Source organism: Cydia fagiglandana, chromosome 19 (genome assembly GCF_963556715.1).
Source record: "Cydia fagiglandana chromosome 19, ilCydFagi1.1, whole genome shotgun sequence".
Lineage (NCBI taxonomy): Eukaryota > Metazoa > Arthropoda > Insecta > Lepidoptera > Tortricidae > Cydia > Cydia fagiglandana.
Window position 1 is genome coordinate 5,094,091 of NC_085950.1, and position 27,708 is coordinate 5,121,798.

Sequence of the window (27,708 nt, forward strand, 5' to 3'; positions counted from 1 at the left end):
ATATTAAATATGTACCAAAAAATGTATATGTGTCACCGATATCGCATCGTAAGCGAGTTGGATTTTTAAACGCCGCAATTCGCCTCAAAAATGACTGTCCTAATTTTTTTTTTTAAATTTTCCCAGTTAATACTATATTTTCCGCAATATTTTGACAAACATACTATATTTGTGTACAAAAAACGTTGGCAACCCTAGGTCTGTGATAGCAACTGAGCTAAGCCGTTAACCCTCCCAAACCCCAGTCTAGATATAGGGGTGGTACAACCCCATGGCCTTGTGCTGTTGGCCTACTGACCGACTAGATAGCGTATCGCTAAAATCACTTATGCATTCAAGGTTTCTAGTCGGGGATAAAAAGTAGAATTTTCCATTGTTAGGGTTCCGTAAAAACGGGACCCTATTACAAAGACTCCATTGTCCGTATGACCGTCCGTCTATCTGTCACCATGTGGCTGTGTCTCATGAACCGTGCTAGACAGGTGAAATTTTTAACGCTATAACGACAAATACTAAAAAAGTACGGAACCCTCGGTGAGCGAGTCCGACTCGCGCTTGTCCGGTATTTTTACAGTTGCACAAAAGCTTACCGAAAAGTTGGTTGTCAAGTGAAATGATTATAAAAGTTGGGCGGAAAAGCAAAACACTAAGATTTTGAAATAGATATATATTAGATATCTTTTAGACATCACCAAGATACGATAACGATATGTTTAAGATTTAACCTGTCAAATTTGACATTTGCGCGATTATGGAGATACTCTTAAACGATTTCCACAGGATATGACTTAGAGATCCAATTCACATCTAATAGGTACATATTACTCTATTTAACGTAAAAGTGACATTGGTTGCCCGAATTGCGCTGCAAAAGAGAACTAGTTGATATCTAAACTATAACGTATCTTGAATGAATCTAGTACGTATCGTCTCTTGTGAATATCTTGAAGTTCGAATACGGCAGTAAAGTTATTTTAATAGTAGTTCCCCAAAACTATCGGCGCGATTCGGGAAATGAATTAGAGATTCACTAGATATGAAATAAGGTATGTGACACTCCACGACAAACGGTACCATTGCCACGGCTGAAAATTAGAGCGGCGTTAATAATAGCGTAAGCGCCAGCCGCCATAAGGTACCTTTTGCCATGGAACGTCACATATCTTTACTATTTCATATCTAGTGAATCTCTAATTCATTTCCCGAATCGCGCCGTATATAAATTAAGCTATCTATTGGTGACAGGACTATAATAGGTATTTTCTTGAGGTAAATAGCGCGGAATTGACAGGAGAGCTGTCAAAACGTCAAATACGCGGTACCGCGGACGCCGGCCAAACAGAAATGACCTGTCAACCTGTCAAAACATTTGCCGTGGCATTTGAGTTAATGTTCGGATAGCAACTAATCGCAGGTTACAATTGTGATCGATAAAGAGAATATATTTATTAGAGATGCACCGCATATCCGGTTACTATCCGATATCCGGCCTATCCGGCCATTATTTTACTATCCGGCCAGATACCGGATAGTGACCAACTATACGGATACCGGATAGTAACATTGCTTGACTTCAGAGTAAACAAATTGGATTTAAGAAACAGACACGGTCATAATCGTACTTGTTCATTATTTTAAAACAATTATTTAATAATTCCATTGATTTTCGAACCTAGAAATGAGTCCGAATATCCGGTATCCGGTATCCGGCCAAACAACTATCCGTTGCATCTCTAATATTTATAGTCCGACAAGAAATTGTAGAAAATTATTGAGGTAGCCACTTCCTACGTACAACTGACTAACTGTCACATTTTTGACTTAAAATGCTTATGGCTTCTCTACACGATGGGCCAACGCCGGCCACTCCAAGGGACGCGTTTATGCGTTAGAGGGAGCAAGTGATATTACTATGTCATTCTACCGCATGGCTGCGTCCCTTGGAGTGGCCGGCGCTGGCACATCGTGTAGAGGAGGCATTAAACAATGCAAAGCGAAAGACAAAAACTCAGGGGCCTCACCGCGAAAACAGAACTTTGCATATTTCGGGCATCTTTATTCTCTTTACTTCAATGAAGGCGGAATAGAGTGACAGAGAAAGCGGCCCGCAATTTGAGAACTTCGATTTTTGCGGTTATAGCACAGGATTCAAATCGATAGATACAGTCACTCGAGAAAGGCTTCAATATCGCTAATTAAATTTATGGCAGCCGTATTGTGTATCAGAAAGCACTACGACTTTTTAAAAACTCCGTTTTCATATCGGTTTCACTCATGTTTTTTTTTTAATAAAGGTTTAATGTAATTTTCGCAAAAGTCGGTTAAAAAACAAATACAGCCGAGCTTAAAGTTGCATTTGGCACACAGCCCGAGTCATTTGCCAAGGTGCAATGTTGTGCCAAGTTTTGGTGCCAATATCAAGCTCTAAGCTCCTTTGGGCTTAATCGAGCTGGTTAATGTAGTCACCTGCAATAATAATGTTACACAACGAACTAAACGACGGCCGTTAAAATATCTGACACACTGCCGTATTCGAACTTCAAGACATTCACAAGAGACGACACGTACTAAATCCATTCTAGATACGTTATAGTTTAGATATCAACTAGTTCTCTCTTGCAGCGCAATTCGGGCAACCAATGTCACTTTTACGTTAGATAGAGTAAGATATCTATTAGATGTGAATTGGGTCTCTAAGGCATATCCTGTGGAAATCGTTCAAGAGTATGCCCAGAATCGCGCAAATATCAAATTTGACAGGTTAAATCTTAAACATATCGTTATCGTATCTTGGTGATGACTAAAAGATGTCTAATAGATGTCTATTACAAAATCCGAATGGGGCCCACTATGTTATTTGTAGAGCCATAAGAGCGAGTCACATATTTTTGCGCCAAAAACTTGTTAATAATAATACAAGCGGATGTCACTTTTTGACATTGTTAGAAAGGGACTTCCACTTGTATTACAAGTTACAAGTTTTTGAGAAACTGGCGAATGAAACGGTAATCTCTCTTCTCTATCACTCTTACATATTACTGCGACAGAAAGACATTAGCTTATCGTTCGCTGCCTAGCGAGCGGTTAGCATCTTGGCTAAGCACCCTGTAATCATAACGAAAGTTTGTATTGCCTTTAAATGGAAAGCTTTTAAAACTTTGGGCCTAATAGTAATCGCGGTTTTTAAAGAGTTTTCCGATACCGGACACAAGGAAAATTACCAATTAGGCTTTTTGAGTTTCCATAACGTCCCGCCTGGCGCGTTGTTGAAAATAGCGTTGGAAATATCCGGAAAAATACGGGAAAATTTCAAAACGGCTCGTATTTTTAATGTAACTTTCGAAAAAAAACAATGCAAATTTCAGTTACGATATTTCCAAAAAAAAGGAATAAAGCCGAAAAAACAAGTTTTTATACTTCTGTATTATACAATATACCTACATAATTAGGAATTTTAACAGGTGTCAGGTAGTGGGTTAAGGTTGCACGTCTAAATGTGTTAGTTTCTAGCATTGTATTGACTTTGAGATTGTCATGACTCATCAGTGGCATTGTGTATTGACGTATTTATTTTTTCTGAATAAAACTTGAAAAAACCGCAAATAAAAATTTGTAAAAACCTCGAAAAAAACATTTGATTTTCTCCGGATTTTTCATCCCTAGTTCAAAATCCCATACAAATCTCGAAAAAACATGTTTTGCACAAACATAGCACAAATCCTTTTAGGGTCCTCACCCAAAGGTTAAAAAGGTCTGTTTGTCACCAAGCCGTATCTCATGAACCGTGATAGACAGTTGAAATTATCACCGATGCTGTATTTACATATGTTGCCGCTATAACAACAAAATACTAAAATAGTCCAGAACCCTCGGTACGCGAGTCCGACTCGCACTTTTTTTTTGTTCCCAAACAATTTATATAAAATCGTCTCTCAATTATTAATAATTTACAATGTTTCCAGCTCAATACAACTCATTTATAACAATGTAAAGAGAAACGTACCTCAATCATTAAAATCCCAGTATTTACATTGGGTATTTACCAAAATCCCTTCAAAGCCTGGTGGAATTGAATCGTCTTGTCAACTAAGCCTTTCTGGAGAATATAAGACCTTACTATTGGGTCTGTTTTGTTAATACGGGACCCTGTTACGGAACGTGCAAAATTGTGTATAAAATTTGATTGGATTGGCATCTGTGTGTCTCGCTCTGAAGATATGTTAGGCCAGCCATTCTCAAAGTGTGTTCCGCGGAACCCTAGGGTTCCACAAAGCCTCTGTTGGGGTTCTGCGAAAATATACTTGCGATAATAACGAAAAAACCAGCTCTTCTATAGGTATCTGGTCCACAGTGATAAACGAAAAATTTTAATTTGGGGTTCCGTCAAATATATCGCTTGCCGAAAGGGTTCCATCACCAAAAAAGTTTGAGAACCGCTGTGTTAGGCGATTCACATACTTACGTCACTAATTCTGGATACAAGTAAATACCTTATCACTACGCCTTATAAAATAAAGTCCCCCGCCGCATCTGTCTCTATGTATGTTCGCGATAAACTCAAAAACTACTGAACAGATTTTCATGCGGTTTTCACCTATCAATAAAGTGATTCTTGAGGAAGATTTATGTATAATTTATTAAGGTTTTGTGTAACCGGTGTGAAGCCGGGGCGGGACACTAGTAGACCTATAATTATACCCACACGATTTTTTACGAGAAACGTCGAAGAAGATATTTATGTACAATATTACAAAATATCGCCGATTTTCAACTACCTTAATATCGCTAAAATCAGCCATAAAAACTTTCTACACTTTTAAAAAGAAATAAACTCTAATGATATCGATACATTGTCCTATTATTATGCGACTACTAGTCTATACTCCATCCATGCCAAGAAAATCCGAAAATTATAATACATAAGCTCTGGGATGAATACAGACTAAGTAACTAGTAAGTAAACAAATACGATTTGACATTTTGTAGACTAATAACAATCATTAGAAAGGATACTGTAAGCACAGGTCACGGATTCCTAACGTTGTTGGATTACATTGGAATTATACTTGTTAGTGCTGAATGTAGACCCAGTTTTATTTAACTTGGACATACAAAAGTCAACCCCAGGTCGTCTCGAGTGGTAGAAAAACACGTATTTTGCGATTGAGAGTGTTGGGAGTCAATAACCTCTACCCGCCCAGAGACCTATAAAAAGGTCTCCTGTTCCATTCTAATTTGAACTTTGTGTTGACAAAATAAAAATTAATTTTGCTTGGCAAGGTTTGACGTATGGGCGGCTAGAGGATAAAGATATAACAACCACGTTTTATTCCATTGAAAAGGTCGTTTCTATGAATACTATATACTATACAGTGTGGAAAAATAAGTCGAGCCCTGGAAGTTGGTTCGTTTTACTTAAAGGAGACATTCCTTTATTTTTAAAAAGAAAAAAACTGCATTCATAGATTTTCTAAAATTTGCTTGCCTCGCCCGGGACTCGAACCGACTATTTATAAATTCCAGAAAATAAACATTCGCAATTTTATTCTACTAGTCGATACAGTTAATGTTAATGATAACATTTCTCCAAGAAACATTAGGTCTTACACTAGTCTGTCGTAAAAAATATCCATAAAATCTAATATTGTACTGAAGATTTTTTTAGACGAGTCAAATTGAAATTGAAGAGATTGAATTGAAAATTGATGGAAAAGAGAAAAAGCTTTGAATGCAGTTTTGTTTCATTTTAAAAATAAAGGAATATCTCCTTTAAGTAAAATGAGCCAAGTTAAGGATTTAAGGTAGTTTCCCTCCAGGGCCCGACTAATTTTTGGACACTATATCAATTTTACTTTTTTTATGGGGACTGGAACCTCAGGCGGCATGAGCTTTCTCTGCCAAAAATGTGGGAGGACGTGCCTCTCACGCATCGGCCTCCACAGTCACCAAACCCGTTGTAGGGGCCCACTGATTAACAGTCCGCCGGACGGCATCGGCCTGTCAGTTGTTGTAACTGTCAAAATTTTGTTCTAACTGACAGGCCGATACCGTCCGGCGGACTGTTAATCAGTGGGCCCCTTTAACAGCAATGCATAAATCGTCTGCAATAGACGGAAAGGCCTGTAATGATACTGATGATATATTAATTTTTAATTTATTATAAACAAGTTTGTGTCGAGTGGACATGATATTATTCGTGAAATTATAAGAGAATTCATATATTTGTTTGCTTTTTTGCGCAAAATATTAGGTATTTAAGGTGACATTATGTATGAAAACTTCGCTGAAGTGTTAAATATTAGATTGAATTGTCATTTAAACTTCAAAAGCGCTTTAAATGCACGTTTTTTCACTACAAAGCATTAAAATAAAACCATACCCTTATACCCCTTTGTGAGGTACAGAAATTGCCACTATTAAACAACGCCTGGAGCTTTCTGAATAGCAAGAGATTAAATGAGAGGAGCATTATTGCCGTGACATTTTATACAGGCGTTTCAATTTCCGCATAGCTTCAGGCCAAGGATGTTGCGAATATTCGCATCTGCAACCGCGGAACTTCCACATTATTTGCAACATCCGCATCTGCATCCGCATCCGCATAAAATCGATGCAGAGCTTATGCGGATGCGGATGACGAACAATTGTCGGTACAGGAACGTCTTAGCGGCGGCGTAAGTGCTAGGTAATTTCTATTATTTCATCGTCATTATCTATAACGCAATCGTCTAGATCAAGAAAAGTCGGCCATGGTACTGTTTATATATTGCTGCTGCTGAATGTAGACCTCGTTTTATTTAACTTGGACATACAAAAGTCAACCCCAGGTCGTCTCGAGTGGTAGAAAAACACAAAAGCAACAATATATAAATATAACGCACCTATATTCCTGCTCAAATACTTACTGAACGATTCGTTTTTTTATAATAATTACAAAAAAGTTATTATTTGACGTTTTTAAAGTACCTACCTAATCTAGACATCCGCATCCGTTGATGTGAGCCTTTAAATTTCCGCATCCGCATCCGCGAATGTCAAAGAATCTGCATCCGCAACGTCCCTGCTCCAGGCTTATAAAATACTTCCGTTGCCTTCGTGTGTGCGGCTTGAACAGCGGTTATTTATCAGAATTTTAATTACTTAGTTGACATGTTGATTGAAAATGGGAAATTGCTATTTACTTGAGCACTCGCAAACAGAGGCATTTTGTAGCTACAGATGTACCTAGTGCTTAATTATTTTCCTTTGAACTTGCACGGAAACGTACGAACGTGTCTTGCTATTTCAGTCAGTCCCGGTACAAAAAGTACTGAGGTTGACTGAAGTAGCATGACAAACGCGAACGTTTCCGAGAAAATACGAAGGATAAGAATAATTCACTACATCTTGTACACGGTAACACAAACGACATAAAAGTAATGTCAACGAATTCGCAATAAATGAAAGTAAGTACCTACTTTTCTGCAGAAACAGTACTTACATAAGCCATATTGCCCGAGCGCAGTAGCCGGCCGAGGCGAAGACAAGGTCCAACTACAACACGAGGACAGTATAGCTAATATTGAAATTAAAATTAAAGATTTTTTTAATACTTACGGTACGTGCGGGGTTAGGGGACGGGTGGGGGTGAGGGGTGCGACGCAGGCGGGCCAGGGCGCTGAGCAGCCCGTCCGTGGTCACGGCGCCCTCATCTGCCAATAGAAATTCGACCTTAAGTGCATGTTATAAAGTTTGAATCCTATATACGATGTGGGTAGTAATTTTATCCTTCCTTTTCGCAAATTTATAGAATCACATGTTATACAATCTTTTATAAGTCTGCTTTTAGAATAGTTATGGTCGAAAAATTTATGAAATTCCAAAAAAGAAACGAAATACTTGGACCTAATAACGGCAGTACTCTTGAGGGGGCTAACGCAGAATTGTGGTTTATATACAAAGTTTTTACAAGTTTCATTCAAGGACAAATGCTATGAAAAACATGGCACAAGTTTCGCGCGGCGCACCATAATATCTTTTGCCTCCTTCTAGTTGCCTGGTTTTACGCCCCCTATTAACCATCAAAACTTATATGAGCTATGATTTCCTATTTCCTATACCAGACCTGCTAGCGTGAGGTGCCTTCGCGCGGGCGATTTCATACATCGTGCGTGACATCAAGGATGGACTCGCGCGCGAGAACGCAACTCGTGCTAGACGGTCAGAATCCTCTAGTTTATCATTTAAAAAGTTAAAAACAATAAACAATGTTGAAATTGGAAACTTACAAGAAAAATAGTCCCTTATGACACTTAAATTTAGGACTATATTTGGCTGATAAGGCAAATATGCCTTTTATTTATTTGTAAATACACCAAAAATTTGTTTAATGAACTCTCCAATTACATAATTTGTAAGCTATTAATTTATTTATAACGATCATTATCGTAATGACATGTACATTATCGTTTTACATGTTAATTAAGTTAATTACTTTATGTTAACGAAACGACTTGCCCCGGCTTCGCTCGGGTTACTTACACAAAACCTTAACAAAATATGAACAAGTGAATTTCATGATGAGATGGACGGACGACCTTGTTAAGGCCGCCGGAAGACGCTGGATGCGGGTCGCTTCCAACCGGTACGAATGGAGGTCCAAGGGGGAGGCCTATGTTCAGCAGTGGACACCTTATGGCTGAGATGATGATGAATTTCATGCGGTTTTCAGTTATGAATAGAGTGATTCTTGGGCAAGGTTAAAGTGTATAATTTGTTATGGTTTTGTGTAACCCGAGCGAAGGTTCGAACGTCGAATATCAAAACATTGATTACTTACTTCTACCACGAATACATTTTAAATAACACGAATGAGCATATCAACTGACAGCCTCCCCCTTGACAGCACGTCGTTAGACACATGTCATATCGGAACATATATGACGAAAACAATGAGCGTGTTTTGATTGTACATACCTACTTTGTACAGTCCCTGTATTAATATATACTGAAAATCGTAATTCAAGACCAAAAAAGTAAGATAATGTTGGCCATTTTACTAGCGCGTCTTGTATTTATGTAAAAATAAGTAAATAAAACTTAGTACTTTTATAAATCGTAGGAGTAAAATTACCAATAAATAACTTATCTCAGCGTGTTTATTTATAAAAAGGAATTTACTATTTTACAATAGTATTTTATACAATCGTGATATAATAGAGAGCTTTTCAGTCGAGTACCGTGTTTAGGCAACGAAGCTTGCTGAGTTGCCTAACTCAGGTACGAGATTGAAAAGCTTGATTATATCACTATTGTATACAATACTTTTTCTACGAGCCAACAAAAATAATATTTTACACTAGTAGAATCATACAAACAAACCAAACCAAAAGTATACACAGCTAAGATACGCAGGCAGCCGCGATACCTTCATACTGGTACGCGCCCCCGCCGCCGCGCCCAGCGTGTTGGTAACGACACCTTCTCGTAACTCATGAGGCCCTGGTACTTGCTCCGCGCTAAGTTAATTTTTTAGACTATTTTCTCGATTTTGGCCACCGTAGCCTATAGAGACTAACAAGCAACACTAAGTGGTTTTCGTAGTCTATGGATGTTGCTATTTTAAGGGTGTCACATGCGCGTTTCTGACTTATGAACCAATTGTTTCTACTGTATAACCTAAAATAAATAATTAATTTGAGCTTTGGTTTTGTTTCGTCCTGTTGATCGCGGAGAGCTGTGATTGGTCAATTTCATTATAGTTGACTAAACTGTATCGTAATGAATATTATAGTTGAGTTGGGAGCCCATACATTAAAAATACCCAATTGAAGTTTGGTATAAGAAATCTTAATTCAAGAATTATAGTCGACGAGTAGGAAAACAAATTATGCAGTGCCAACATTGTCTTACTTTTTTTGGTTTTGAATTACTTTTTTCTGCTTAGGTAGGTATTACTCTACGAACGCCGCATAAATATGTGACACACTCCTATTGCTCTACAAATAAGATCGTGTCAGATATTTTTACGGCGTTCGGTGTGTAAAATATTATCGCGGTGATTGTAGCAAACAGATTGAGTGGACTTTTAGGATAAACCAGCATTTTAAGCCTTAAATTCAGTAAAATTGTATATACACATTGCAATTACGCGTGGCGGGGGAATTTGTTTTATAAGGTGTAGTGATTGTTTAATTTAATTTTTCTACTCGGGTACTTTTATCTGTCATTTACATAGTCACGAACGAACATATAAGGGCATACATTATTAATACTCCTTAAAAGTCTATAGTCTATTGCCCAAAAAAGCACTTGTATCGTTTTAGAGACATTACGATACGGTAAGCTAGTGCAGGGTAGCAGGTGGCACATACCGGTACATTGCTACCAACGTAACAAACGATTGAATGCATACGGTTTTTATTAAAAAAGAAACAAGTTTGTACTGAGTTCATTGCTACCAACATAATAAAAAATACTTTTATACCCTACAGCACCACGACCCTGGTGCGGTGCGGTAGTGTGTAACGGCTTTAAAAAAAAACATAACCATAGACATTACTAGTTTGTTTCTCGTTTCCCGCCTTTCCCGGTAATTTCTTGTTCTTTGAGTACTTTGCGTTACTATTTGTTTTGCGTTCATAAAAAGTGTTGAAAATGGACAAGGAGGACTACATTGTTTCTACACCTGAAGAAATATCCGCTGCAGCACAAGCAGCGACCGAAAATTTGTTGCCTAAGTACTATATCTCAGCACCTATACGACAAATCTTATGAGAAGTGCATGGCGTGGAGATTGGAGCACAAAACTTCGTCATTCTCTGAAAACGTCTTTGGTGTATTTTCAAAGACTAATTGGAAGCACCGGATCAGATCTATCTTTTAAGCAAGGTTGGTATAATGTTATAAAAATTTTTGATACACATTTTTAGGGTACACAGTACAACGAGCTATATTTATGTACATTTTATATTTTTGCATTGAAACTGAATATTATTTAATTCTCCTTTTTCTTATTACAGGTTGCAGTAATATTTGGTATTATAGGTGCTTGTCGCAGACAAGAGCTACATACATATGTATAGTAATACCTACTATCCAAAATTTACATTGACATTTTCATAAATAAAATTTTGTTTATATTTTTTTGTATTTTATTTAATATTGCCTACTCATAGAAAAAGCATTGTATGCAACGTTGTATAAGTAGTCAAAAAATGCTCATGGCGTATTTATTAACAATGTTCGCCTTCGGCTCACATTGTTACCCACGCCACTCACATTTTTTGACCCCTCTTATAAAACTGTTGCATAAAATACTATTATATAAGGTGCTAACAATAGTCACGGATATTTTTACAGCTGATAGTACTCGGTTCTCGGAGTACATTTAAGTATGAACCAACATTGGTTTTGTTATGTTTTTTTGGAGAAAACTAGGAAACAAATTTGCTACGTTAAAACACCCTGTTAATAAGATAATTAAATGAGACCTCTTTAGACATTCTAGAACCTCTTTAAACTATCATTTCCGCTGAATCATAATGACATTTAAGAAAAATAAAAAACGGGCAAGTGCGAGTCAGACTCGCGCACGAAGGGTTCCGTACCATAATGCAAAAAAAAAAAACAAAAAAAAGCAAAAACAAAAACGGTCACCCATCCAAATACCGACCACTCCCGACGTTGCTTAACTTTGGTCAAAAATCACGTTTGTTGTATGGGAGCCCCATTTAAATCTTTATTTTATTTTGTTTTTAGTATTTGTTGTTATAGCGGCAACAGAAATACATCATCTGTGAAAATTTCAACTGTTTAGCTATCACGGTTCGTGAGATACAGCCTGGTGACAGACGGACGGACGGACGGACGGACGGACGGACGGACGGACGGGCGGACGGACGGACGGGCGGACGGACGGACGGACGGACAGCGAAGTCTTAGTAATAGGGTCCCGTTTTACCCTTTGGGTACGGAACCCTAACAACCTTTGACGTGACATGACAGACAGTGTTAAACATCTTGACAGGTACATATTAATAGGGGTGATTATTTGAAAAATTAATTATATTTTTTTTTTGTTCAGTGAATGTAAACAAAAAAATGATATACAAAGGTTCCTTAATTACAGTTAAAAGTTAATTGTTAACCGACTTCCATTTCATAGAAGGAGGAGGTTCTGCATTCGGTTGTGGCTATTTTTTTTTTCTATGTACGTTCACCGATTACTCCGACATCCGTAGTCCGATTTGAATAATTCTTTTTTTGTTTGAAAGGAGCTACCTCCGAGTTGGTCCCATTTTAATTTGGTTCTGTTCTGATGATGGGATCCATGAGGAATTGAGGGAACTCCTCAATTTTTAAAGGCACATGCATGATGATTTGGGTGTTTTCTTAAGCAACTCGAGCATTTTCTTCCGAAAACCACCACTTTGATGAAGTAGACCTGATGATGATGATTGTTTTGATGATAATGATGATGATTTTTTAAATGTAGTATGTTGAGCGATTACTCCGGCACCTGTTATCCGATTTGAGTAATTATTTTTTTGTTTGGAAGGAGTTGCCTCCAAGGTGTTTACGTATTATTTTTGGTTCTGTTCTGATGATGGGATCCATGAGGAATTGAGGGAACTCCTCAGTTTTTAAAGGCACGTGTAAAGTGATTTCGGTGTTTTCTAAAGTAACTCGAGCATTTGCTTCCGAACACCGCCAATTTGATGTAGTGCAAGTGTAGCCTTACCACGTGTTTGACATTGACATATTCGCTAAGTTAGCGACGCTAATGTCTTCGAAACTTACTTCTTTTGCATCTCGCTCGCACTAATATGCAAGTATGAGCGAGATGCAAAGAAAGCTACGCTACACGCGCTAGCGAATAAATCGATGTCAAACTCTTGGTAAGCTGGTAAGGCTACTGATCGGGGGTTAGGGTTAGGAGTTAAGGGGTCGGGTAATGGTGGTTGAAGGGCTGCTGGTTCAGGGCCGAGGGGTACGACATGGATCAGGGGTTGATGCGCTGTGAGGTAGAGTGATCGGGGGGGTTGAGGGATTGGGTCAGTGGCGGGGCAGAGGATGGATTTAGTGTAGTGACAGGAATTATAATTTCCCAGTCGGACTCGAGAAAATTCCTGATTACATATTTATTAAAGTAGGTACACGAATTTAGTGTTAATCATGATGTTGTTTTTCATTCATGCGTCGCGCTCTTAACAATGCGTTAAAACTAAAAATGGAAAAATAAAAACTTTTTACAAAAAAAAGAAAACCGACTTCAAAAAGGATGAAATAAAATATTATCCTTTTTAAGTCTATGCGTTACCAACTGATATGTTTGAAGTCGGTGCCAAGCCAAGTAGTAACAATACCCGTCAAAAATAATCAGCTTTATGACTATAAATCCCATTAGAACTGTACTAATAACTATTATAAATGTGTAAGTAATTCTGTCTGCCTCTTTGTCGCCTTTTCATAGCTAAACAACTGAACCGCTTTAGATGAAATTTGGCAAGAAAGTAAATTCCTTGAATTGTTTTATATTTTGAAATGTAGTCCTCTGAATAAGGGACGGGAAATAACTTCAGTCCCAATCCCACGCTTGCGTGCCGACAAACATGGTACGAACTGTGGAAGGTTTGATCGTATGTTCTGAGGTGTGTTCTTAGGTACAGTCGACGTCAAATATATGTTTACACTTTTGCACCTTACTCCTTTGTAATAAGACGAAAAGTGTAAACATATTTTAACGTCGACTGTACCTACAAAAAGTACGTTCAATGTCGTCGTGTAAGGCAATCCAACGTACATCCTTATCGAATCGCACCAAAACCATGGTATGCTTCAAAAGTTGGCTTGGCACCGACTTCAAACATATCAGTTGGTAACGCATAGACTTAAAAAGGATAATATTTTATTTCATCCTTTTTGAAGTCGGTTTTCTTTTTTTTGTAAAAAGTTTTTATTTTTTTAATTGTATTCTCTTATAATATCCGTGACTAATTTGTTAGCACCTTATATACCAGAGTTTCAAGACAACTTTATCCAGAAATACGTAGCCATGGCAACGAATAACAATCACTAAAATGTTGATCTCCTTCAACTTCTCCCGTTTTAGGAATGCTCAAATTAACTTTCATTTCCTCCAATCAAATTAAATTGACGATGTAAACAAGAAAATGTTTCACCAAATTTATACTAGATGGCGCTGTCGATAAAGTCTATATTGCCGTAGCAAGGAAGTATAATTCGATACAAATGAAATGCGATGCGTCAGCGATCAAGGCCGATTGATTTGATTACATCATTATAATAATGGTTTATTATAAATTGTTTATGCCTAAAAGCAGTTAGACTCATAGAGATTATTAAAGAGCAATATTTCTACAAAACAAAGATTCAATAATTGTGTAAGATGAGTAGGCTGAGATAAATTCATTATTTATACCTAAAATCGATGATACTCATAGAGATTATTATCTACCAATGATATGTAAATCAACGACTCGTTCATTTTATAATATGCAGATATAGAAGTTTTCAACGAAATCGGTAGTCTGATGGGTATTATATACTATAATATATTATAAACATATTATATTATTATAAAATATATAATAATATAAACATATATTACGCATATTTTTTTTATAAGCAATGTCGGCAAAATAAGATAAGATGGTCTATTGACTAAATGTAGGCTATAGGTATATTGATTGATTGATTGATTGTGATTATTGAAAGAAAAAAAGCGCTCGTGGCCTAGCGGTAAGAGCGTGCGACTTGCAATCCGGAGGTCGCGGGTTCAAACCCCGGCTCGTACCAATGAGTTTTTCGGAACTTATGTACGAAATATCATTTGATATTTACCAGTCGCTTTTCGGTGAAGGAAAACATCGTGAGGAAACCTGCATACATCTGCGAAGAAATTCAAAAGGTGTATGTGAAGTCCCCAATCCGCATTGGGCTAGCGTGGGGACTATAGCCCAAGCCCTCTCGCGCTCGAGAGGAGGCCTGTGCTCAGCAGTGGGACATATATAGGCTGAGATGATGATGATGATGATGATTGAAAGAAATTAACGTGTCATTTGTTTTGATAAATACACCGCATATTAAAAGTGTTCCCTTGTTTTACTTACTGCTGCCGAAATAGTCGTCTTACACGCCCACATGTTAGATCATGAGCAACCCAAAGAGCCTAGCAACGGCCCTAAGCCGTCAAGCAATATTTAAATATTCTATAAATAATACGAAATCTATTATGAATAATTTAATGGAGGACCCCTAAAATGCCAACCCGCAACAATTAGTTTAGGCACTCATTTTAAATAGAGATACGAGTTAAAATAGCCCCGAGCTTCCAAATATTACCATTATATCATTGGATTTATCGATTAATTATCTATCAAATACTAATAGCATGTTAATTTATGTAAAATTCTCATGAATCGGAAATATCGACATATCTGCCCACGCGTCACCAATAACCGCAATGTGGTTTTCCTTCAGCAACGATAAAATAATTTACCACAATCATATCATAACAAAGTGAGTATGCGCAGTCACCACCGGATTTTTATGCCATTTCTGAGTCCTAGCTAAATAGGTTGTTCAATACTTACGCTATGGAACGTCCAATTTAGCTAGAACCCTAAATGGCATAACAATCTCGGAGCGTGACTGTACGTAAGCAGTGAGAGACACACACTTCGGGCAAACTCGGCTCCGTTCGGCTCAGCAATTATTAGTATTGACACAACTTGCCGTCCCTTTGCGTGCACCACAGATAAAATAATGACTTGAATTTTGACAACCCTATCTACTAAAAGCTTCCTAACATACAGTTTAGGTAATGATACATTCAAACATAACAAATATTTTTCGGAATCCTATTTAACTCTGTATAGTTCTGCAAAGCCGTGTCATATCTGCGTCAACTAATCACCGCACATCATTAGCCATCATGGTATGCCCGCGCAGTACCGGTCTGCGCCTGCGCGTGAGTTGTTTTATTGCAATACTTTACAACTAGTTTCAAAGACGCGCAGTGGAAAAAAGTGGTTGAACAAAAAGTGTACAGACTACTTTTAGTAACGTAAAGATGTTCATAAACAGTGAAAAGAGACTTTTAACTTGAGTGATTAAATGTGAATTTTAACTTTTTGAAACTAAAATGTAAGTTAGCTCAAACGAAAAGTTTTACAAGTGGACTTAAAAGTTGTATATAAACTTTTGATGTTAGCAGTGAGACTATCAATGATTAAGATACTTAGAAAACAAGTGATAAGTACAGTTATTTGAACTATGTGATTGAAGAATTAACTATGTATTTTGTCATTTTAATTTTGCTAGTGTCTACTTCTGCGAGTGATTTTTCACAAAATTTTAATTATGAGCCACGTCAAGAAAGATTTGAACGGCCATTTATCAATCCGCCTGCACAACCTAATTATAGAAGTAGACATGAAAGTGTTCAATATAATGGACAAAATGCTCACGTGAATTTAAACCAACATGAACAACTTCATAGTGACAGTAATGTCAGGAGATGGAATGGAAATCCGAATGAAGGTAATATTCAAGAGAATTTTAATAGCCAAAGGCAATTTCATGAAACAAATAATAGAGAAATATTTTCTAGTGACAGAAATGAGAGAAATAGGAACGAAAATCCAAATCAAGGTATACCTTATGGGCAATTTGAACCAAATAACAGAGCATTTAGTTCTAATGGTAGAAATGAGAGAAGATTCCAAGAGGGGAACCCAGGGAACTCTCATGTAAATTCAAATGACCGTGAACCATTTAATACGCAAAACAATAGAGGTTTAAGTGATAATGACTCTAGTAATGAGAGAAATAGGAACGAAAATCCAAATCAAGGTATACCTTATGGGCAATTTGAACCAAATAACAGAGCATTTAGTTCTAATGATAGAAATGACAGACGATTCCAGGAGAGGAACCCAGGGCACTCTCACGTAAATTCAAATGACCGTGAACCATTTAACACGCAAAACAATAGAGGTATAAGTGATAATGACTATAGTAATGAGAGAAATAGGGACGAAAATCCAAATCAAGGTATACCTTATGGGCAATTTGAACCAAATAGCAGAGCATTTAGTTCTAATGATAGAAATGACAGACGATTCCAGGAGAAGAACCCAGGGCACTCTCACGTAAATTCAAACGACCGTGAATCATTTAATACGCAAAATAATAGAGGTATAAGTGATAATGACTCTAGTAATATAAATTACAATAGTCAAGGACGCTCACATGATAACACAGGAAGCGTGGATATCAACATGGCTTTTGATGGACGGGGCAATCAAAATAGACGTGAACAAAGCAATTTAAACATACCACGTCAAAGTTTTAACATCAACAATGAATACTCTAACAGAGATGTCGCTAATAATAGAAGTAGCAGTAGGGATAGTAATAGAGATGAAAAATACAATCAGAACGTTTTGAATGCGCGTAGGCAACAAGATGAAATCACAATGGATGATTATAACAAAGTCACACAGAATAACCACAGACATTCGAACAACCAAAGCAACAACGGTATAGTTCCGTTTATAAATAATCTAAGTAACAATACAAATCAAATCAGAAATCAGAGTGCAAATAAAAATCACAGGAATTCCGGATTCAGACAAACCGATCAAAGAACGAAAACTGTAATAGAAAACGAAGTTACAGAGATACCTTTGAGTAGCGAGGACAAAGCAAACAGGACTATGAATAAAGATGAGTGGGTGTGGGGTATAGAGGAAACTACTACGATGGCCCCAGTGACTTTGGACGACAGGGCAGCGTTCAGCGGGGACCACTGTGCGACTGGGTATGTGAGGTTTAAGGGAACGTGTGTACCTGAAGATTAGATAGAGAACTATGTTTGTTTTGGCCATTTGGCTTATGTAACTAACTGTCACTTTTATTATCAAGTTGTCACATTGACAAGTGACCATTTGAGTGATGTAAACATGGGACCTTTCTGTACCCAATTTAAGAACACAAATATCTACAATATTATTAGATGGTTTGTTTTTTGTTTGCACCAACTTTTGGTGTTTCTGTTTGGCGCTATGACTGGAAAAGAACGCCATTTGTAAATAAATGTAACACATATCTTTGTGAAATAAAGTTAAAAAAATATAAAATAGATAAGATAATTATTGGTCCAGTCCAAAACTACGTCAGAACAGGTATTTAACTTCATATTTTGGTAAACAGATGAGTAAAGTTTTGTTTTTCTGCATATGTACGACCTATGTGGTTCCTATATTACCGCGACCCCTCATTAAATATTTTAACTAATTTAAAATTTACATAGTTCATAGATTACAAATGAATCATGTCATGCACCATGTGGTACTATAAAATCAATAAAAGATCAATAAGGTGATACTAAATATACACATTGTTAAAAAAGTATTCTATGTAAGCTGCATACGGTTAAGAGCGGCTGCGAGATAAGTGTGCTGTATGCTGTATCCTACACATTGGGACCTCTAAGACCTCTTACTTATTGATTTGTGTTTATTAGGAGTTCACCTGTACCTAATACGAGCTCGCAACAAGCAGTAATCAATGTGTAAACAGGCCCATGTGAAGGCCAGCCACACTTATCCGTATTAACCTATTCTATATTTTATAAGTATACACGGTGTAACATGAGGAAACCGAATAATTTTAACCACGCATTTCTGAGGTCAAAATAAGTAAAAAATTTAATATGAGTTTAGGTCAATTTCGCCAACAAAAATTTTTTTTTTGTTTTGTTTTTTAAATTTTCTGAATGTATTTGTACATAAAAAAATAATGTTATTGGTAAACTTGTCACTTAAAATAGATTTTTAAATTTTTTTTCGTAGTACCTACTTTTTGCAAAGTATTACTTGTCACTTTTTGACATCTATCAATAAGGATATTTAGACTCGTCCCATAGCAGCAACATCACCATCAAAAAGGCCTTTTACACTATGTAACAATAAAAACTTATTTTATTTTAAATTAATTATATCTCTGGAACTAGGCGAATATCAAAAAAGTTTATAGGACATTTTTGTCTCTAAATATGATCAGGAATACGCTGTTAAAATATTTCGGTTTACTCATGTTACACCGTGTATTAATATAATCGTTATTCGAATGCTTATTGGAATTACATATTGTTAATGTTTTATGCAGTTTTTTTCCTCTCATACCTCATTATCATTCACGCGTTATTCTAACATTTTGCCAAGGCTCATGGGAGCCTGGGGTCCGCTTGGCAACTAATCCCAAGAATAGGTGTACTATATAGTGCATTTTTTACGAAAACGACTGACATCTGATCTCCGAACCCAGAGGGTAAACTAGACCTGATTGGGATTATTTCGGGTTCTTCACGATGTTTTCCTTCGCCGAAAAGCGACTGGTAAATATCAAATGATATTTCGTACATAAGTTCCGTAAACTCATTGGTACGAGCCGGGGTTTGAACCCGCGACCTCCGGATTGAAAGTCGCACGCTATTACTGCTAGGCCACCAGCGCTTTCTAAGAATTAATGAAAACGGGCCGCTTTACATTACTTTTTCCATAGAAATTGGCCCGTTCAGGCGTCAAATGAAACATCATAAAGGCAATATCAAAAGAGGAATTTGGGACTACGTTTGTATGAAGAAGCGGACGTCCACTTTCCGCTTAAGTATTAACATTCATCCAAGTAGGTACCGCACATATCACGATAATGACTTTGCGTGACATAATTAAAATTCAAGTAACGCTTGTGTGACGTCAAAGAATAAGGTTAGGGGTGTCCCACAAGGAGCTTTACTAGGTCCCTTAGTCTTCACTTCAAGGAATAAATCAAATCAAATAAATCAAATATCATTTATTATCAGGCAACTAAGGCCCATAGATACATACCTTACAAACTAACATACATACAATAGTAAAAACTTACAAGCTAAAAAATTATAGAATGTTGTTCGAAATTTTATGCATCTTAATGCTGTTTTCAAACTTTAGTAAGTACCTAGGTACTGCTTAGGCGAAAAGTAGTAAACAGTGCCTTTGGAGGGCGACCTCTAGATGGCGCCAGTTCGCCGGACGCTATCGGCTTGTCAGTTAAACGCAAAATTTGACAGCTCCGAACAACTGACAGGCTGATATCGTCCGGCGAACTGGTACTTAACCAGTGCACCCCTTAAGCCTTGCTACGCTTAAAGGCCGAGCCACACCGGCTTGCGTAAGCGTGACGTGCGCGTGTGCGTGCGCTAAAATGTTGGAGCCGCACACGCACACGTCACGCAAGCGGTGTGTCATCTCTCATAAGGATCTGCATACTACAACGCCGCACGCGCATGTGCACGTCACGCACACGCAGCCGGTGTGCACAGGCCTTAAGAGTCTAATGATAGAATCTTCGCCTAATTAAGACTCAAAAACAACACACTCAGGAAAAACCTACTTTGGCCTCTTGTTGCACTTAGATACTAATTTTGGGACACATTAATATGTTTTTTTCCTTATTATTTCCTTAATAAAACTAGTTTGTTGCACATGCGCGCTTCTGATAATTTATACGGAGACAGCGAATGACAATTCTATTATAAGTTGAAAAAGGAAACACATTTAAAAGCCTTCGTTCCAACCTGATATGTGTGACTTTTTTTTCGTCCCTATCCTGTCTCAGCTCAGGGGGCCGATTTTTGAAATTTAACCACTCGATTTCGTGTATTTCGTTAAATGACATCTCCACTACTAGGCGTTTAAATTCTACTAATTTAAATCGAGTGACCAATACCACTACATTCCGAATTTCGATCGCTTGTATTTCAAAAATTAGCACTTCGCAGTTATCCACCGATTTTCGAGTGACGAAATCGAGCGATCGAAATTAAAAAATCAGCCTCCTGAATTTTATTTCGTCAGTAATTTGCCACGCATCCTCACACACACATCTCTGGTGGAAACGCAGCCTAAAGGGTATACTTTATCAACCCTTAGTAATTTTGCATTGTTACTCTGATTATGATTAGCGTTGCGTTCTTATATAAAATTTTGTTAGTAGTAGTAGCAGTAGCACCGCCCACAATCACTGTGCTTTGCCTTAAGGTTGACTGGTAGAGAATGCTTTTGGCATTAAGTCCGCCTTTTGTACGATACGTTTTTCTTTTGTGCAATAAAGTTTAAATAAATAAATAAATAAATTAAGTAAGGCATACTGAAGAACTACTACGAAGCCAACAGAACTAAGGTATTGTAACAACACCAAGCCAACACCAAAATTGTCAAAAAAAGGACTTAAAAGTATATTGTACAGTCGCCATCAGATATATAGGAGCAGCCAAGGTGCTCACAAATATCTGAGCAAGCCTCTATTTTCAAGGCGAAAGAGCGCGCGTTCAGATATTGTGAACACCTTGGCCGCTCCGATATATCTGATTGCGACTGTACGAAAGGACGGAAGTTGACTATACGAGTAGGTACGAGAGTTTGGACTTGACGCCGAAAATCTTATTTTACCTATGGGGCTGTCCATAAATTACGTCATCGATTTTTGACGATTTTTGACCCCACCCCCCCTGTAATCATCCAAAAATCATGCTTCAAATGACCCCATTTCCTCCTACTTCATGCTACCGTCATCCGATGTCCAGACTCCCCCCCCTAATTTGAAATGACGTAATTTATGAATAGCCCCTATGAGTGATTCTCAAGAAAGTGGCATAAAGATCCTATAAGCCAGCCATTCTCAAAGTGTGTTCCGCGGAACCCTAGGGTTCCACAAAGCCTCTGTTGGGGTTCCGCGAAAATATACTTGTAATAATAAGAAAAAAACCAGCTCTTCTATAGGTATATCTGGTCCACAGTGATGGACGAAAACTTTTAATTTGGGGTTCCGTCAAATATTTCGCTTGCCGAAAGGCGTCACCAAAAAAGTTTGAGAACCGCTGCTATAAGCTATACGTAAGTCCAACGATTCCGTTTGCATTAATACGGAAGAGATGGTACAATGGTCATCTTTCAGAGGTCATTCGAAACAATAAACAACCATAAAAACAAACTCGGAGCGGCACGTTTTTATATGGACGATAATGGAAATACCAACTACAATAAGCTCATAATACATGAACCTTATCACCAAGACCTAAGGTCCATTGTCAGTTAATAGTCATTACGGTGTAGTCACAGTTTAAAACCTCCTAAGGCCCACGGTCCTACATATAGTACTTTTTCAGTTCGATGAAATTTAAACCATATTCAATAAGAACAGAGTCGCTTTTGATTTATTTCGTTCAATTTTCAAACAACGCAAAATCAACTCTATGCCCTACAGTATAGTTTCAAATTTCGGTGGCAAATTGAGAATTTTTATTTGTATGGCTGGGCCTAGGAGGATAAAACTATACCTACAGTCATTCGACGAAGCCGTCTAGACAGGCGCCTAGCCAAGGTGACGATCGCTTGCGCTTCGCCATCGAATCGCTTTGTCTCTCTATCACTCTTCCATATTAGGGCCCCCCCACATCTAGCGTCTTTCGAGCGTCGGCGTCTACAACTCTATGGCCGCTGCTCGACGCAACGTCAACGCAACTGCGCAGCGACGTCATTTTCCATAGCGCTGACCAGACGCCGACGCTCGAAGGACGCTAGATGTGGGGGGGCCCTTAGTGTGACAGTAACAGTTGCGTGTCGTTCGCTACAGAGCGATAGCGATTGGCATGTTGTCTACGGGGCCAGGGTAATCGTGCGGGCTGCGCGGGGCGAGGGGTGGGTCTAGCGCACCCGAGCTGCATACATCGCCATTGCTAGTAGCTCGGTACTAATTATAGGGCTAGCGTGTCTTATTTGAAATGCTTGTAATTTTTGGGCAGTTGTGTAAAAGTCTGTGACAACCCTACCGTGTTCTTGCTTGGTCTCGGCATTCACGTAAACATCAAGGGCGTCGGTCCACTGTTACTTTTTAGGGTTAGGTTAGATTAGGGTCCCTATTACTAAGACTCCCCTGTCCGTCTGTCTGTCACCAGGCTGTATCACATGAACCGTGATACCTAGGCAGTTGGAATTTTCACAGATAATGTATTTCTGTTGCCGCTACAACAAATACTAAAAAAATAATATAATAAACATTTAAGTGGGGCTCCCATACAACAAACTGATTTTTTTAATAGTGAATAGAATCAGGCCTTACTTTGCATAAATATTAATTAAAACCAAAATCATCATCATCATCTCAGCCATAAGACGTCCACTGCTGAACATAGGCCTCCCCCTTTTTTTGGGGGGTGAATGCCATAATCGCCACGCTTGGCAGGCGGGTTGGCGATCGCAGTCGATTACACCGAATTTGAAGGACGCTGCTGCCCGTCCACAGGTGGTCTTGGACGTGGTTTAAGGACATACCCGGGTCCTGGACGTAGTTTAAGGACATACCCGGGTCCAAAACCAAAATATTACTTTGCTAATCCGCGAAAAGATAACGTGCTAGTCAATCAGTGCTAACCCGTTATACTTACTTGCGTATTTTTTACATGCAATTAATGTTCCCATTCCCACCCTTCCACCGCAAAAATAAATATGCAAATAAACAAACCACCACCAAAAGAACAATACTGGACACGCGTCTCGCCTCTTCGATTTTTTATGTGATTTTTTGCCGTTTTTTCCGTGATGGTACGTGCGTGCGCGAGTCCGACTCGCGCTTGGCCCGTTTTTTACGCTGTGGTGTAGTCTTGACAAAAAACAGCTGCTGGGCGAACCTCAACAGAAGCATGTTATATTTCACAAAGCTGGTTTGCGTTTTTTGCTTTTAGATAAAAACTGAATGTATTTACGGTAAAAACCCGTTTTTAGTGAACAATTAGCTTCAAATTAGTACGTAACTAAATATTCTTTATTGCACCAATAATTATACATTTTACATAGGTACCTACATGTAGCTCCATCGTAGGCCACGTCTACGCCTCGGCTAGTCTGTGGCCATGAGTAAACCCATGCATAATAAAAAATAAAAAAAAACTACAAAGAAATTTTAACTGAAAAATAGAACCAGGTAACAACAGGCGGTCTTATCGCTAAAAACGGATCTATATCTGAATCCCTAAAGTCTTTTCTCCTATCTTTGCATTCCCTAATATTGTTTGTCATAATGATCAGTTGTCCTAACACTAAAAACCCTAATTTTGGTTTCCCTAATTATTGATTACTTATCCTAATGTTATTAAGCATATTTTCTTTTTTGTGAGGGTCGCAGTTCTAACCCTAACCTAACCTAATTTGTGGCAGCAAGTTCTAAAACGTAATCAATTTTCAGAACCTTACATTATGGAAAATAATCGTTATGACAATTGATCGTTAGGGCATGTGCCCATTAGGACAAACCAGTTAGGGCAAGTGACTTTAGGACAAACGTTGTTAGGGATTCAGAATGACACCCCTAAAAACCGATCTCTTCCAGACAACCTTTGGGTAGCAGGAAATGTAGAACTGATACAAAAGTCAACAGGTAGTGTACGAAGCTAATATGTAGAGTATGACTCACGACGGATTAAATTCGATTAATTTCAAAACTATTTTACCTTCTTTCTAAGAAACTTACCGAACTGAGTTTTGTATAATAGGCCCCGTGGACAGTACCGTCTTTACCATAAGGGCACACGGGGCTCGTGCCCAGGACCCCCATCCTCGGGTGGGGGGGTCCGAAGGACAAATAAGTAGAAGATCATAGTAGAAAAATGTTAGTTTAATTTGCTTACCAAAAGGGCCCCATATTCTTATGTTCCCAAGCACCACCATAGTTTAAGACGGCCCTGCCCGTGTATGAACTATAGGGGGTAGCATCGTAGACGTCAGATTTTTAGCGCGAGGCGTAAATGTGTCGTTTATGTTTCCGATGTAGCCCACAAGATGGCAGAACCTATGCACAAGGAAACGTACCGACGAGAACGGTAGCACAAAATAAATAATAGTACTAGGTACAGAAGACTCACTCTCTAACAAAACGCGTCTGTTACGGTCAGCACAGATATGGCCGCTAGGTGGCGACAGCGCCACGCGCGGCTCGTGGCTTTCCCCAAAATTGGGGTCGAACGGATGTACTTTTAAGCTACCTGTAGCAAAGCGACGAAATCGCGGAGTGAGACACGGTAGATGGTAGCACTTGCTTTGGCAATGTACATGTGCATATAATGTGCACATATGTGACATTCCACGGCAAAAGGTACCTTATGGCGGCTGGCGCTTATGTCTTATAGCGCCGCAATAATATTGGAGCGGCGTTAATAATAGCGTAAGCACCAACCGCCATAAGGTTCCTTTACCAGTAGGACGTCACATATATTTCCGATTCAGGCCACAAGATGGCAGACCCTCCAACGCGCACGGTCCCTATAATAAAATGTCAGTTCTTCTCAAACTGTATTATTTCCCAGAGAATGCTCGTAAATGAGAACCGACAACGTTCTCGGAACTTGAGTTTATTACTGGCAACTATGTTATAATTCTGGACAGATAAGGGATGGGCTACATTGCAAGCGGAAGCGGATAGGGATCCGAGTATAATAGAAAAACTTCGAGGGTCCGAATACAAAAGTAGCTTGTTAAATATTTTAGCACGCTGGCCTTAATTGGTTCGTTTTTTATACTGCAAGTTTTACATTGCATTGCAATGATTACTCAGAACTTTCATATTTATGTATAATATTTGCAGGGTAGTGACCGTGAAATTGTAACTTCCTGCAATATGGATACTTACTCGTATATGGATACTTACACTTATATGCTGGAAAGCAAGACAATCTTGACTCCGATGTCTGACAGCGAAAATATAGTAATAGTGTTATTTTTTAAGTTAAGAGAGAAATAAGATGTTTCTATTGTATTTCGTAAAACTAGTTGATAAAATTGTTAAATAAAGGCTTATTGAATTGTGTATAAAAATCAAGAAAGTTATAATTATAATGAGATCGGTTGGTGTATTTTTCTCTTGTATATTTATTGCACCTAGCCACATAATGAATCAATGAACCATGGCAAACGCACGTGACGCCCAACGCTCCGCTTGTCGCTCCGCTTATGCTCTCAAACCGTAGCCCTCACAACTATGTTCTACAATCCGACAGAGACTGAAACTTAGTTACGTTTTAAGTTCCAGTATTAACAAGCTTAAGAACGATGTAGGTATTTTGCTGCAGATTTTTATTATACATATTTTTACTGTCACGTGGTGGACTAAATATATTGCAAATACACGGTCCTGTTTTGCACTGCACTGTTGTGCACTAGTGCGTAAAATAGCACTTTTCGTGCGTATATCAAAAGTATAAAGGGTACATATGTACTGATAAACGTTGTACGATACACGTGCGAATAGGTAATACGAGACTCGTGTCGATTTAAAACACTTCCTTCGGTCGTGTATTAATTTATCGCCACCCGTTTCGAATTTCCTCTTTTCCGCACTTGTATCGTAAATAACTATTAGTGTCTATGTGCGCACTATACAGTTTGTATACGCGTGCGTTTAAGCAGAGACATATATAACTTCGTATAAGATGAATAAAGTCTAAGAAAAAAACGTGCCCTGGAAATCAAGAAAAAGTCATTCCCGAATAGATGGCGTGACGACACCGTTTCATATTTAACAATTTTAACACATAGATATCAGGGAATGAACATGGGTAAAAATGATTTAAAAATAATAAAATCATTTATCCATATATATTAATTTTTTTGATAATTTTATACGTGTCTATTTTGAGTTATAGTCGTGTGTCGATAGATGGCAGTAAATTTACAGTGATTACAACATTTACTATGACAGGACACCTCTATACTATCTATTCTTTTTGGTTTAAGTTACCTAGGCCATGGCCAATTGGCCAGTCAGTCGGGTGGTCCAAAAAATTTTTACCCTTATTTTGTTAACCTATCATTTTTATTCAGGTAAATAATTATTTTCGCGTTGTTTGAACATGTGGGTAATACTAATAAGTTTTAAAGTTCTAAAACATATAGGTATATCCCTATTTCTTAATTTTCAGATTTTTTAAATCTAAATCAAAAAGGCAAGTTTTGAAAATTAAAAAAAAATTGAAATAAAATTGTTTATACAAACATGAATAGTACGCTGACAGCTGTTAGGTATCTTGATATGTAAATTTTTAGGAGATTTGACATTTTAAGATTATAAACTGTATGGAGATGATACCATACCGTCGTGTTTGAAAAACAATATTATAATAGATATTAATAAATCCTAAATCACATAAAAATTATCCGTAACTCGATATGAAAATCCTGTGCTGAACCATCAAATAGATGCCCTTACCGGGATTCAAACCCAGGACCTCCAGCTTCGTAGGCGGGTTTTGACGGTGTCGAGCACTGGGACATTTATGAAGGTTTTTAAGGGACAAATGCAGGTCCCTTGATGTCAACTCTGTGCATCCTCGGAAGCTTTTGCTATCCGCCAAACCGCCAGAATCTCAATTTACCTGCAAAAAAGAAAACATTTAATTAATTACAATGTATGTACTCTCGACGTTATATGGCTTTCTATTTAAAGTTGTACCAAATATTTTGTATCATTTCTACTCAGAATCACAAGATTTTTCCATTTTTACTGAGAAAAACGTATCCCCAAAATTACAAGACTTGATTGAACCGTTAAGAAGATAATATATACTCTAGAAAGTAAGACCAAAAACAGAGGGCCTACCGCGAACCACGT

General features: G+C 38.0%; 2 protein-coding genes across 2 annotated transcripts in view; one reads left to right on the forward strand and one right to left on the reverse strand.

Annotated features, from left to right (window-relative positions):
- LOC134673903 (uncharacterized) overlaps positions 1 to 27,708 on the reverse strand; it is a 231,127-nt gene that overhangs the window by 166,935 nt on the left and 36,484 nt on the right. Inside the window, exon 2 of the mRNA XM_063531956.1 lies at positions 7,597 to 7,691. The gene's annotated coding sequence lies outside the window, so the exon portion shown is untranslated. The remainder of the gene's footprint in view (positions 1 to 7,596; positions 7,692 to 27,708) is intronic.
- Positions 15,966 to 19,117, forward strand: LOC134673713 (GATA zinc finger domain-containing protein 14-like). The gene is made up of 2 exons (XM_063531713.1): positions 15,966 to 16,800; positions 17,203 to 19,117. The coding sequence occupies exons 1-2, from the start codon at positions 16,299 to 16,301 to the stop codon at positions 17,865 to 17,867; spliced, it is 1,167 nt and encodes a 388-aa protein (XP_063387783.1). The 5' UTR covers positions 15,966 to 16,298; the 3' UTR covers positions 17,868 to 19,117.

What these genes read in the sequence shown, in the direction of transcription:
- LOC134673713 (XM_063531713.1), top strand. Translation starts at nt 16,299, where the DNA reads ATGTATTTTGTCATTTTAATTTTGCTAGTGTCTACTTCTGCGAGTGAT. An exon ending in TAATACGCAAAACAATAGAG is followed by an intron (nt 16,801 to 17,202) that starts GTTTAAGTGATA and finishes AAAATAATAGAG; the next exon opens with GTATAAGTGATAATGACTCT.